Source organism: Excalfactoria chinensis, chromosome 6 (genome assembly GCF_039878825.1).
Source record: "Excalfactoria chinensis isolate bCotChi1 chromosome 6, bCotChi1.hap2, whole genome shotgun sequence".
Taxonomy (NCBI): Eukaryota; Metazoa; Chordata; class Aves; order Galliformes; family Phasianidae; genus Excalfactoria; species Excalfactoria chinensis.
The window spans coordinates 30,713,458-30,728,279 of NC_092830.1; the positions used below are offsets into that span (position 1 = coordinate 30,713,458).

Sequence of the window (14,822 nt, forward strand, 5' to 3'; positions counted from 1 at the left end):
ATAACCACATGCTTCTCCATAGAGAAGATAGCAATTAATACATAAACACTACTATAGAGGAGAAGAAACAGAATTAGGTGGTGTTCTCAAGTGCAAAGACTCTCACAGAAGTTTGAAAGTGGAAAGGTAGTTCAGAATCAAGAGGACATGGAGAGTCTCAACATCAAATTGGATGTTCTGCAGCTTACGAACAGGCAAATGCTACTGAGCAGTGCATATGACACGTTCAAATCCAGCAATTGCAAATGTTTTCTCAACTGAAGTTTTCATCTGTAGCTGGTCAGTGACTATAAAAACAAAACTGATGTAACTGACAGCAATTCTTTTTCCTAAAAAGCACAAGCTATTGTTCATGTAGTAACAATAATAACTACTGTCACAACAATAACTATTGTTACTATTCTCAGCCATCCCCCCAAAGTCAGACACTTTTTATCGCTTCCTTTTGTTTCACATTTGCACTCTCATTTTTCATTTCAGAAATGAAGAAAAACTTCCAATAGCACAAATGAAGCATTTAATTAAACAAAACTTAAAATGTGAGAATAAACCAACACTGCACTACGTGACGCAAAATACAGTCAGTGTCCAGGGTGGCAAGTGATAGTTGGAAAGCTGTGTGGCAGAAATAGTGGCAAGCACTGCAAGTGACAATGATAAAGAATCTTCTCAGTAAAGAAGACCATTATCAACACTGAAAACACAACAGCAAACCTCTGCAGAGCGTGGTCTGCGCAGAACCAGACTCTTTGGATAAAAGAACTCAGATGAGGAATGCTGCCATGAAACAGAAAAAAGGAAAGAGAAGAGTGAAAAGGAAAGCAGATCCCCAGCCCATTGGTTAAGCTCTTTTTCAGTCAAGTCACAACTTACAAATAGCTACTCACTAGATAATAATCTGTGTGCTACAGTATCTGTTACATTCTGATCCCTGTAGAATCACAAATAAGCAGATAGCTGAACCTAAGCAATGTATATTCTAGTTACATATCTATAGCTGCATTACCCTCTACTTGTTGTGACTTAATAAACCTCTACAGAAAATCCTGTGGGAGGAAGACCTTAATCAACTCAGTCTGAGATCCTGACCAGCTAAAATACTGATTAGTTTATATCACAATTCAGTTACTGAGAAAAAACAGAACTGGCTGCAAGCTTATAAAATGACTTCCACAATAAAAGGGCATTTTGTTCTGTTTTGCTCCACAGGGAAAAAGGAAACCCAGAGCAAGGATGCCATGTCAATGGCAGAACCACCAGAAAATCAAGGCCTTACTCTGAAAGATGTAGTATCTTGGATTTGAGAACTGAGACAAATCACATTCTGATTCTTACATCAGGTCTAAATGTAAGCAGTCTAGAAAATGAAGGTGAATCAAGCCACAGGTCGTAACTGAGAAGCGACATGCTTAAATAGCACAATTTCCCAGTTTCATTTGTTTCTGAACCTACCTGTTCCTATTGCCCTCATCTGAGTAAGCAGAAACATTTGGAAGAGTCATCTAAGTGAACTAAAGTGGTCAAGGGAACTCAAATTGATTTAAAATCAATTAGCACCAAAACAGCAACAGACTCTCTGCAATGTAAAGTTGAAGCTAAAAATTCTCAACCACTCCAGCTAGCTTCAGCTTCCAACTTTAAAGACATAGTAAACATCTGTATGGAAGATCTCCAGGAATAAGGTGACCTTGGATAGCTGTGCAATAACATCTCTCGTGTTCTCCCTTTATTAAGTATTTTTTTCTCTTCACTTGTCTTAGATTTCCTAGGAAAACTCATTTAGGAAAAGTCTTGCAGGTGGATGAATTCAATTAAAATTACCTGAGAACTCACATGCTTAAGTGTTTGATGGGAAAAAGGAGAAAATATTTGAAGTCTTTCACCATTTTGATGGGAAATGGAAATAAGCCAACTGAATTATAAGGTCAGTTCAGAGAAGGTTTATAAGGGCAGCAGTGTAGTCAGGAGTGCTTTGACAAAGCTCTTGGGTCCATGCAAAAGAGAGCTATCGTACCCCAACCATTCACTGCTAAGCACAAGTATTCTGACACTTGCACTGGGCCAAAGCACTGTCTTACATTCAACTTGTTAAACAGGGAAGAAAATTCAAACTAGCATAAAAAGTACTATGGCAATTACTAAACATTAATAAGGAATCAATCCATTTTTTTTTTGAGATCTCTATATGGCTTCTAATTACTACGCATTGGCACAAACTGACTGCTCCTTGGGAAGCTCAATAACCCTACATCTATTCTGAAACTAATTCTGCCTCTTAAATGATAAAGCTAAAGCTGATTTACACTGTGATAAGATGGTCACTGAGAAAAGCAGCTGTCAATCATCATACTGGAAGTCAGTACAGGATAACGTGCAAATAGTGAATTGTAATAGGGATGTTTGATCCTGCTAGATCACATGGTCACACACAGCCAGTTCTGCTTCTGTATGTACAGCCCATGTGAACGTGAACTTTGCTCAAGAGAAATAAATTAGTACGTTACCTACATTCATAGTGAACTCACAGAAAAGGACACCTGAATCAATTTTAAAGGATACACTCACGCATTCATGTGAATGATCCACAGATGAAGAACAACCCACAGGAAAATCTGTGTATCTCCATGCCAGTACCTTTCATTCTCCTTGGCTGACAGACCTTCTAGCCATTTTATTTCTATGAAGTCTCTAATATCCTAGACTCAAATACTCAGAAAAATTGACAAAGTTCAAAGGCTCAACTGAGATATCAAAGACAGTAAACTGTCCGGAAGGCAAATTAGTGAATATGAGCTTAAAATTACCTCATGCATCAAGAAAGTGATGAGTACAGTATTATTCCAAACAAGGATTTGATCCAGAAAGTTTTTGGTATGCCGGTGTGGCAAGGATGCCATTCCCCAAAATACTATGATGTATCATAGCTCTTGCCCTGTTCAGATTTTACTCCACTGTACAATAACTCATTTATGATGATCTGCCTTAGAGACAATGGCATATCTGTGTATCAGTAAGTTATACCATCTTTAGGGTAACACACTGAAACTGAAGATGATGAGTCTAAAAACCACACCAACATCTCTGAAGTGCTGCCAAAGTTATTCTGCCAGTGTGGTGACAGCTATGCAACACAAACCATAAAATAAACACACTTTGTATACAACACTCAGTTATTAGGTGTGTAAGATATCCAGTGTGTCAATGCCAGAAATTCAGCTTACCCGTAGCTTATCTTCAGTCTTAGTGGATTGCTTACAGTCGGGATGCCAGACGGTGGAACCTGGAGGACACAGAAAATGAAAAAAAATAATAATCCTTATTTAGAGGAAAGCTGATGATTTCTGGTCTCACTCACAGCACAGCAGTCAGGGCTGTATCTCACCTACTGCATCAGGCTAATGAAGCCAGAACAACACACGTTATGAATTATGTGAAGGTGCCTCTCCCAAAGTCAGTGTACTGTACGTGGCATTGGCATACACATTGCTTCTGTGCCCTGCTCTCCAAGGTCAGTGGCATGTGCTGCACTGGCATTTCCACATGGCATGTTCCAGTCTCTCATCCTCCCAGAGAGGCAATGTTTCTACCGCCTGTGTTTCAAAACATGGGATTTTTCCTCACATAATAAAATTGTAAATATCTGGCTGTGCCCACGGGCTGAGAAGTTGTATCATTTTGCCAACCCTCCCCCCAGCACTTTGGAACAGAGAGTAAACTATGGTAACTGCTGGGAAGCTGCTGGCAGATTTTTAGCCAATCTGAAATAGAGCAGAACCTAATGCTGATTTTTAACACTGACTGCAGCTGTAGTCAAATTCAGGCTTCAATCCAGCAGCCACAAAGCCTTGTGCGACCCTTGTCTGTCTGCAGGAGGGAATGTCACCTTTTCACTCTGTCCACAAAGAAACCAAACAAAGGGCAGTCCAGGTCCCCTGCCAGTGAATATTAGCTCAAGCACAGCCAGAGGACACCCCACCCTCTGAACCAGTGAGGGGGATGGATCAGGAGCCCCGGACAATTCATTCTTTAACAACCCTTGCACAGCCCGGTGTAGAAGCAAAGAGCAGCAGGAATGTTGATTTCCCAGCAGCACACAAGAAAATCATCATCATCAGAAGACTGGAGAGAACACTGAGATTCTGGATCAGAGTCTGAGAAGTTTGGCTTCAAGTTTGAGCCAAGGAAGAAGAAACTGTGCATTTGGCAGCAGGGAATGGTCGGACAACAGCGGGAAGCATACCAAGAGCCTCCTTTGTCAACAAACAGCAGCTTCCAAGCCAGGACCCCACAGCGCCAACAAGATCAGGAGAGAAGCACGGGCTGTGCATTTGCTAGGGGGTTAAACACATCCAAGCACTCAGGAGGAAGCCAGTTCTATAATAAGGCTGATGAAGTGACAGTCAGGAGGTGTAGGTATAATTCTTAAATTCAGTTGTGTGACCCTGAGAAAATGTTCACTTTTCTTCTTTAGCTCAGTTTTGTATTTCTTTTTTCTATTAGACCATTTCTATTGTCAAAAAAGAAAAAAAAAACAAAACTGTCACTGTATTTTCAGGCAGCATTTAGCATAAAGTAGCTCAATTTTAGGGACACCTCTAGTAAACAAGAAATGCAAGAGAGTCCTTGTGTCATATTCACAGTGGATCTTAGATAAACATTCTGAGGTTTCTTTCACAACACACTAAGAAGTTTTAAAAATGTGAAACTCTAAAAGCCAAATCAGATAGAGTGAGCTACAGAAATTAAATGTAACTATATATTTTACTATCCTGAACTCTGAGCCAACTACAGCTTGTAGATCTTCACTGTCCAAAAGAGTCAATCTATTTAAAAACGTTAGAAACTGTGCACATTCCTAAGCTGTACAGCCCCTCTTCTTCCTGCTGGAAACAACTCAGAAAACTATAGCTAATCCCTTTCTTAACATATGTTTGTTTGCTCACTTGGCAAACATCAACCAACATGTTCATTTATCCAATTCACCTTGCACATATCACTGATTGAACATACAGTTCTCTAAAAAGCAATAACCCAATTACACATTGAATAAAGCTGTTTTCCTCTTGCAGGTTTGGTTTTGCACATTTCTATTACAAGCAGTCACACACTTCTATTACACGAAGTGATACCAACACTGCATTTCCATGATCAGTAGAGAATGCAATTAGAAATGAGAAGGAAGCTTCACATTTACATATATTTAATCAATAGTGCACTTTTTTTTCCAGCTTCAGAGTTGTGGTGCTGTATTTTTATTACAGATAAATGCTTGGAAGGCTGTTATTCTGCACCCTAGGGGAAACAATTTGGACAGAGTCAGCATATCCATTTCAGCTGAGAGCTTTGCTCAGGAAAGACTTGTAGGTCACCTACACTTAAAAGCATGCTGAACCCAGCAAGGAAAGGTTTGGAAGGGCAGTCTCAGCAATAACAACACTAGGTCAGAAAACAGCTTTATACAATAAAGCAATGCAACTTGTACTGCTCCTCCTGAGACAGAGTGAGTACAAAGAACATGAACTCACAGCCACAGGAGAGGATGTAGCCAAACAGAGAAGGATGTCAGGTCAAGGAACCAGGTATCTTTCTTTACATAACACCTAAGTTATGCTGGAACACTGTCTAGCCTGGTTTAAGCAGGAACAACACCTGTCTTACTGCAATCTGCAGAAGTTTACACCATAGCATGACCAGTCATTGTGAATAGTTTACACCAGTTCATGCCTTGTTCTTACTAATATAATTTGTGAATTAATCTGCTCACGATACACTGTCTGTACTTGAGCACTCTGTGACGTGAGGAAACTAAAATTAAAACTTGTCAGGTGCTGTAGCTGCTGCTTTCTAATTAATCTTTCAAATTTGCCATCAGAAATCAGTTCTTCCTACCCAACCCTCTTTCAGCCTCTCCTTGCTTTTGCAAGTAAGCACTGCTACACACCAAATATCTAATTCTGTGCACAGCTGGAGTCAGATGACTCTTTACAAGGTCACTAAGAGATGAGAAAGATGGACTGCAAGGGAGGACAAGCTATAAAATAACACAAGTCAGCTTCAAAGGAATTTCTTAACAATGTTATCTTATTTTGAATTCCTCCAGAAGGAATCTCTCCAGTTTTTCAAGGGACACTTTTATCATTTCTTTCCTTCTTTCAGGTACATCACACAAGTTTTCTAATGCAAATACAATATACAAATTCCTGATACGTAGTTGTCCTTTCACTTTGATTTCTGGTCTGCCCAGATACACTTCTGCCAACATTTCTTCAAACTACAGCAAATCAGAAGAAAATAATTGTAGCTTAACAGTTTACGTGCTGCCTTCTGGGAGAGTAGGTAGCAAGGCCACCATCATGGACACTTAATACACTGAAAGAGTCTCAAGTAAAAAAGTATGAGAGTACTGTAATGAAGAAAGGCTACAGTCCTCCATGCACACAATACACAGGATAGCTATAAACCAGTGAGGTATAGGACAGAAAAATTATGAAGTCTGACTTTCTAGTTTTGTTGTAGAGACATCCTTACCTTGCAGATACATTTCTTCTCCTTCTGTGAACATTTGGTTGCACCTGCTGCATCGTGCACAGCTGGGATGATAATGCTTGTCACCTGCCTAAACAAAAGGGAAATGAGGGATCAATACATTGCACTGCTTCATAAGCACTCAGTCTATTGGTGGACCACTGTCATTTTCCCTCTAGTTCACTCATTACAATATAATATCATCTTGATGATGAGGTAGTAGCTAAGGGAAACTAACACCCTCCTTAGTACTTCAATCCAGAGGTCTATTTAGCACAGTATTCTGCCCTTAGCAGAAGACAGCAGTGTCTATGAGAGGTAAAAGGATACAAGAAACAAGACTAGATCAGCCCTTTCTTTTCACACCTTCACATTTAGGTAATCTGCACTTCAAAGACATCCAGGTGAAAGCCTATGTCCCAATCTACCTATTCTCCCTGATTTTGCCAAATACATTCTTGAATCTCCACTTAAAGGTCCAAAGCAATGAATGTTACACCACAGTCTGACATTTGTGCAAACCCTCTGCCTCCCCATCCTGCAGACATGATGTATTTTCTCAATCACTCCATTGTTACAGATGAATTTAAGCCACAAATGACAGTTTCCAACCTGCCACTGCATTCCTTGGCTGTCTTCCCAACTCTATGGGAGTTAATGGGGCGAGAGCTTTCCAGAGCAACTTCTGGGACCATTAACTTAATTCACAAATGCCTGACTTCAGAAGATTTGTGGGTGCAGACAGCTTGAATTATCTGAACTATTAACCCAAAGATGCTAACTACTCTAGATCCCGTTACACAGATCCAATCCACTGAGTCATTCTGTCTCTTAAATACATTGATACTCATAATAAATTAGGCTGATCAGATTACAGGCCTACAAGGACAGGAAAAATGAAGGCATGGACATAAGTTTGATTTCTTCTTAGGAGAGCAAAACAACCAATACATCAGAAGCTAACTAGGTGAAATCCACAGTAGGCTTGTAAAAATGCTAATGAAAAAGGAAATAAAATTTAAAAAACCCCACACCAATAGCATCAAAATAGTGACAAGTGCTGGATTCTGAAAGGCTTTAAACATTGTATCTGACTTTCTAACAAGTTAACCTTGAATGCTTCTTAACAAAATATTCCCTGTGGACTGAGATGTTACGTTCACAGAATGGCCACATGCAGCATAAGGCTGTGAATACTGAATGAGGTTCAAAGGCAGTCTCCAATTCAGACAGTTCAGCAATCAGCAGGAGCCTATATGCTTCTCTGCACTTTCTGCCTTGCACAATCAATATCATATATACAGAGGAATAGGAATTTTATAAGCGTTTGGTAAAATAATCCCAACTTCTGAGCATTCCTGAAGTTCCTCAGCAAAATTTAAGTCAATGGATCTGTTTGTCAAAAGAAATTTCAAGCATATTTCTTTTAATGAACGCATCAAGTTTGATATCCCGGGAACTGCTCCCAGTCAATGACATATAGAAAATTTCTAACAGAACTGAATCACTGCCGGACAGCATCTTCTCCAAACAGGAAGGCAATGACTTAAAAATGCAACTGAAATGTGGAAACATAGGAAAAAATTCTGGTCTTTGCTTGTCTAATCCAACTAAAGAATATCTTTGCTGCATTACAGAGCTCAATTTTCAGTAGGTACGTGTAATCAAAACCTTTCTTAGTTTCAGTTAACTGCCAAAATGTCGGTACACCAATATTATCAGATAAAGCAGGAAATACATTCATATTGGGAAAGCACTGTGGCATGTGGACAACAAGAACTGTCAGGTATTCACAACTGTACAACTTCAGATTTTTTTTTTCCATCCTGGCCTCTGAGGTGCATTTTTTAGGACAGAAGGATGTATCACCCCCATGTTTTAATCAAGTGCTACACGATGCTGCCATAAGCAAAAGCCGCTAATCTTTGGGTGTTGTGTGGTTGCTGCAGCAGTGCCCTGGGCTTCTGATCTTTGTATTCTTTAGTTTGCAGTTCATTCACAGCTCCAGTCAGTGATTTCTACTAGCACGTTTGATTGATTCATCAGTCAATTACAAAGGACTAGGGAAAACTTCTGAGCCTACAGGGGATGGAGTATTCAGATACCTGGTCTTACCCAGCTCTCAGGCTACTAAATCCAAATTCAGTAATGTCAGCAGATTACCCCACACCCCCAAATCCCTTACAGTTAGTTTACTGCCCACAATTTCTCAGCTGCACACCAGCTGATGTACTGTGCCCCAGAAACCCAGCACGAGCACCTGCACACACAGCTTTCAGTACACAGCCACAGGAATTCAAAGTCAAGGAGTGATGGCAGGACTGGGTGATCTTTGTGGTCTTCTCCAACCTTAATGATACTATGACTGCATTTCCAGAGATCACCCCCTGCCTAACTCTGTCCCTCTACTTTCCACAGGACTAACCTTTATCTTCTGGGGGCTTGCAGAGCTCTAGCCTGATTTAACAAATGTCTTCCTCCTTGGTGAACGTGAGAGCATAAGATTTCCTATTACTCATGCCTTCACTTCTGCCTGCTTTTCAGAACAACACTGAACAAGAGCCAGAATGGACAATAACAAGAATCCCACCAGGAGCACTCACATGCCAGTGGGTCTGGTACAGGAAGAACTAATTACCAACAGACATTTTTATTGGCCAAAAGACACAATTAAGTGCATTTTTGTTGCATTACACTTGCACAGCTGCATTCACTCACTCTCCATTCAAAGATATCTCAGCAATCACCTGACAAGCTGCTATTAAACATGCAGAAAGCTTTTCTAAAATCATTTAAACACACACACAAAAAAACTGCTATGTAGCTTAAAGTATGCTTTAAAGAGTATTTTCTTTATTTTTTTATAATAAAGAGGTATAATGGCTCTTTGACTGACAAATCTAATCAAAAATTTATTTCCACCATGTCTCGAGGAGGATGACCTGATTTCTCAACTCTCTTAAGGACCAAGGAAAGGCACAAAGAATAACTCAGCCTCATCTTCAAACCCCTTAAGGAATACCATGAATTGTAAAACAGGAACTGCAGCAGTAGCTGACCATTTTTCAGTGAAGCTTTATTTTAATTACTCGCGGAGGTCACGGAACCCTTCACCCTGTTTGATGTTGGGGATAATATCGAATTCCATTGTTTCCTTCTCTGCAGGCTCCTGTGATCTCACAGACGGGTGGAACAGCACAAACACTAGGAGGACCAACATTAGCTTTTAAAAACATCCTGACCCAAGCTGTCCACTTGCTTTTCCCAGGCTCTTATCTGTCCAGCAAGTCACAAATGTCTGTGCTGAGATACAAAAATAAAAGTGCAGCTCCTCTGCTTCCAAAGGGCCTCACAATATCTACTGATTTTCTCCTCATAGCGAAGCCACAGCTGCCCCCAGGCCCAGCCCCCAGCAGCTCTTGCCAGCCAGAGCAGAGCAGCACACGAGGGGACGTGGGAAATGGAGCGTGAGGCCCTGACCCTAAATCTGAGTGACAACTTGCATGCAAGAGACATGGAAGACCCTCAGAGCCTTCCATTGATGGCTGTGCTTTCTTGAGCAAGCCAGAACTGCAGCTGTCCTGCTGCTATGAACGCTTGCACTGTTAATTCAGGCCCGCTTTCTGATTTTTATACAAAAATACTTCCCAGCATCCCAACAGTAACTGCCAGTGTCACACTATTATATCCCTTAGCAGATTGACAGCATTAAACTTTGCAACTTATTAGTGTTAATTTCATCAGCATACGGTATTACTATACACACCAGTTATTAATAATAGCAATGCAATTATTAGCTGCTCGAAATATATTTTTTCCTCACAGCAAAAATGTGAGTTGTGCTTCTGGCCAAATCCCTTCAGGCTAGGCAACTGGAATCAGTCCTCTTGGCAGCTGAGTATCAACTAGGCTTACTTTACAGCAAGGTCCCAGCCATCACTTGTGACCAGGCTGTCAGCTCTGCCTCAAGCACTCACCCTCCCACTGCATCCAGTGACATGCAAAGGTGAAATACGCTTAACTACAGATTATATTCCTTATGGCAGCCATTCATCCTGTCCTCATGGAGCAAATCCACATATTGTTTTCACACTACCACAGTAAGAACTTATAACATCTATACAGAAACAGCAGAAAGTTGATACTGCAAAAAATAGGGATGTTACTCAACTAAGAAAGGTGCCCATAGAAGTGCAAAGTGACCTGTGAGAGTGCTGTGGTCTGTACAGAGGAGCAAAGCAATAGCAAATACAGGTAAATTACTGACAGCATTTCTGTCATCTCCATTAGGATTCCAGGTTACATTTATGCATGGAGAAATCTAACCCCATTGACTGAGCACGCAGTTAATCAGAGGCTATTCAGAGAACATATATGCACTTGCTGATATTAAGATGTGCAAAGAAGCAAAACTGTTAAATGTGTATTGCAGTGTAGTGGATGGGCATCCTAACTAGTCTTGATCTTCTCACCACTCAGCAATGCCAAAGGTGTGTTTCTCATGTTTGATACTGTTTACTGGGACAGATTTTTAAAAAATATTGTTTGCTATGAGTCTACATTTATAAATTAAGAGACTTGAATAATTAGTACTTGTGAATCTTAAAAGATACATATACAGCCAGGTATTTGTCTGACAGATGGGTATGTTAGCAGGGGAGAGATACCACAGGGCTGACTTCCTCCTGCCCACAGCATGAGGTACCTCGGCTGCTGGCCCAGACAAGAAGATAAACCCCTTCCTTGCAAATCTCCTGATGACTCAATGCTTGTTTTGCTACCCGAATCTAACAAGTATGCTTGAATAGCTTAATGGAGTATAGAATGCCTGCAAACCAAGCAAGCAGGGCCTTGGGAGATTGAGGGTCATGCTGTGGGCAACAGCCACTGAGGGAAGCAGCTGGAAGACATCATTAGTAACATCCAAAAAAAACCTCTCAGGGTACCTGACACAGGCAGTTCTTCTGATCATTTGTCGTATACAAAGAATATAAAGGCAAAGCAGAAGAGAGGTTCTGCTTCTGATCGTATACTGCACTGTCACTATTGTAACACTGCCAAGTGGGCATGTGGAGATACAAAATAGAAACTACATGATCTGTGAACTAGAAGGAGTCAGAACCCACCACCGCTCAGAAAGAGGCTTTTAACAGTGACTGGATCACAATAGAAAAGTAATTAATAGCAAAGAAAAGAGATAATAGCAGGAAAGAGAATGAGTTTTTTGATCCCACTGAAACCAAACCCACAACTACGGCACCATCAACAAGTTAAAGTTAGACAAATTTAACCAGCAAGAGAGTAAATCTCTGATTTTACATTCACCCTGCGGTCTTCATGACAAGCCAGGAAATTTTCACAAGTGATAAGCTTTTATTTGTTTATTTTAGGGAAAAGCTCTGAATTTAAAAAGAGAAGGTCAAGTAGGATGCTTTTAGCAATCTCTCTGACCTTAAAATCCAATGGCTTTATGAAGATAGAACCCATTACAGATACTGCTCATAGTGAGCACAGGTTCAGAAAAAGACCAGCAGAATACTTACAGTCAGAGCTAAGGTTACACCAGGGAAATTTCTAATAGAGTTAAGTCAGTTTGCACTGAAAATTTACTTCTCCAGCTGCCTTAGCAAAGCAGCAACATTCCCAGGACAGCAGGAGCTTTGCTGCTAGAGGCCAGCTTCTGCTAATGTGGTTTGTGAGTCCAAACTCAGGGGCAGAAGTTTGGGGCAAGGTGAGCTGCATCAGGACCTCAGCTGCTGCTGGGGCTGCACCAGGGGCTCTGCAGAACAAGCCTGGCTGGGAGAACAGTCTTGTGCAGGGCTCAGCAAAACTCCTGCCAGCCTGCTCTGTGGGTAAGTGCAAAGTGCTTCCTATTGACGGAGCATGTGAGAGTGTGAGATGGAGAAGCTCACTGTGGATCAAAATTATGACCTGCAGCAGAGCAAACTTCATTCTCAGTTACCCAGCCCTTCGGGCCACTGAGTAGCACACTACTATACCCAGTAACTGTAGATGACTTTCTTGCTAATCTAATACAAAAACGTCTTTCCAGTTTTCTGTGAGAAGGTCGCTGGGGAACCATACAAGCTCTGGCATGCAATTCAGCCAAGCCTTCTCTCTGCTCTGATGTCTGCATTCAGTTCAGAGGGAGTGTCCCAAAAACAACAGAGAAATAAAAGCTGGGAAGGCCAAAGGAGGGGGAAAAGAAATTGAGCATGAGGTCACGCACAGTACATCAGTAGAAAATAATGAGAGAACATAAAACAAAGGTAGTCTGTAAGAAACTAAGTGGGAATAAAGCACTCAACATATGCTTATTTGTACCTGGTACAATTCCTGGTTATTCTAACAGGAAAATATACCAGGACTGAATGGAAGAAGGAATTTTCTTTTTCTTTTGGGAACCGCAGTCTGCTTTTGTAGCCAACTGACCCCCAGGTGGCACTGCCAGTCCAGCACTCTGGCCCTGCAGTGCTATAAAATGCATTAAAAAGAGTTCTATCCTAAGTTAAATGCTACCTGCTACCTGTGGAAAAGTATGCAAGCATACTTTTGAATCCCAGCTGGCATGAACACCACAGCAGTGTATGCTTGTCAGAGCCAAGATACGGGAATTTTACTCCCTACATTGTTTCCTCTACTCCCATAGCAAAACCAAGGTTACCAGTTACTACAGAAAAACTATTCCAACAAAATAACCATGACAGAACATATTAATATGGTAATGAACAGGACATAAAGTAAAATGGGATGTCTAAATTTGCTGCCATTGAAATTTCATTTGAGTATAGCATCTCCAAAATGGCCCCATAAGCAGCAGCAGTTCAAGCAGACTTCTCAGCAGCACCCTTGAAGTCCTTGCTGCCTCTGTTCTTACTTCTCATTGCTCTGAAAGTAACAATTTTCATCTAGAACATAACTACTTTATAGAAACAGACCCATCTATACATGCAACAAATCTCTCCAAATCCTACATGTAAAAGTCAAATGTTTAACATTTTGACTCACACCCATGTGCAATTAAAGCCTGCTGATTTTATGCTCCAGGTGGTCATCAAAGCACCTGTTCAGTAAAGACAGTTGGGTGTTGATTCTCCAGACTTCAAAGTTCTTCTTTATTTTTTATGAAGGAATTATCTTGACACAGCAAACAGGAGAGAGAACTGATCCTCACAGAGGGGACATAAAGTGCAATACCTGGTTGGAGCTGGTTATAAACCTGTGACAATCACAGACTTGCCCCAACAGGCTCTTCCTCACCTCTCAAATTTCAAACCTGCTCCTGCTGCATTCTTCCCACCAATTGCTTTTTACTGGCAACAGGTGTATGTTTTATCCTGCTCTTTTACAAGTCAGCAGCAAACTCTCCACCAATAGCAGAACTTAAAATTGAAAGGCCACAATCCTGCAAAAAAATATTTCATCGTGATCTCAGACCAGGAAAAGCAAAAATTTAACTAGTAACTTCATGATAGGAAGGCTGTGGATGCCCCATCCCTGGAGGCATTCAAGGCCAGGCTGGATACGGTTCTGGGCAGCCTGATCCGGTGGTTGGCAACCCTGCTCATGGCAGGGGGTTTGATACTGGGTGATCACTGTGGTCCTTTCCAACCCAGGCCATTCTATGATTCTGTGCTTAATTAAGCAACATATGTTACATGTTCCCTACAACAGGGAACATGAGCTCTGCCTTAAGTACCTGGTTGCATGACACTACAACGCAAGCAATAGTTACCTTTCACAAAGGTAGCATTTGATTGCAAGGAACTTTATACTCATATAAATTAATCTAATTGAATGTCTTTCTAAGGATTTTGATCAGCTTGCTAAAGCTTTCAGTAACATCTGGTGCATGAAACACCCCAGAGAATGTTCAACTAAAACAAAAAGGAGAAAGCTATTGTCCTAGGCAAAACTTAGTCAGCAAAACTGTACTCAAGAAAGCAATAAATCATATTTTTATAAGCACCTGCAAGACTTCACAAGTCCCTTTGTGGCAATAAGGAAGTTTTAATTGGTAATTTCTTAATTTCTTCAAATTACTTGTTGCAACTTGCTCCTCTCATTCACTGCCTCATACAACCCTCCCTCCCTTTTCTATTGACGATTGCATTGACTAAAGGATGGTTTCAACACTGCTGCTGGGAAGTTAATGCCTTGTGATGGTAACGCCACAGCAACTCAACTTCTGTCAATGCTCCATCAACTTCAGATAATCTCTTCTGCTATCTTTCTATGCAAAGCCTTTTCCAAATACAGGTATCCCTCCTGCCAAGTTTGATGTTTCAAGTTTCAAA

At 40.9% G+C, this 14,822-nt stretch overlaps 1 protein-coding gene across 3 annotated transcripts in view; it reads right to left on the reverse strand.

Annotated features, from left to right (window-relative positions):
• Positions 1 to 14,822, reverse strand: part of ABLIM1 (actin binding LIM protein 1) — a 160,550-nt gene that overhangs the window by 35,989 nt on the left and 109,739 nt on the right. For all 3 annotated transcript variants that reach the window (XM_072340082.1, XM_072340080.1, XM_072340081.1), the window contains exons 7-8: positions 6,529 to 6,616; positions 3,222 to 3,280 (exon numbers count right to left, since the gene is read on the reverse strand). In XM_072340082.1, coding sequence (XP_072196183.1) covers positions 3,222 to 3,280; positions 6,529 to 6,616 — 147 coding nt within the window. The remainder of the gene's footprint in view (positions 1 to 3,221; positions 3,281 to 6,528; positions 6,617 to 14,822) is intronic.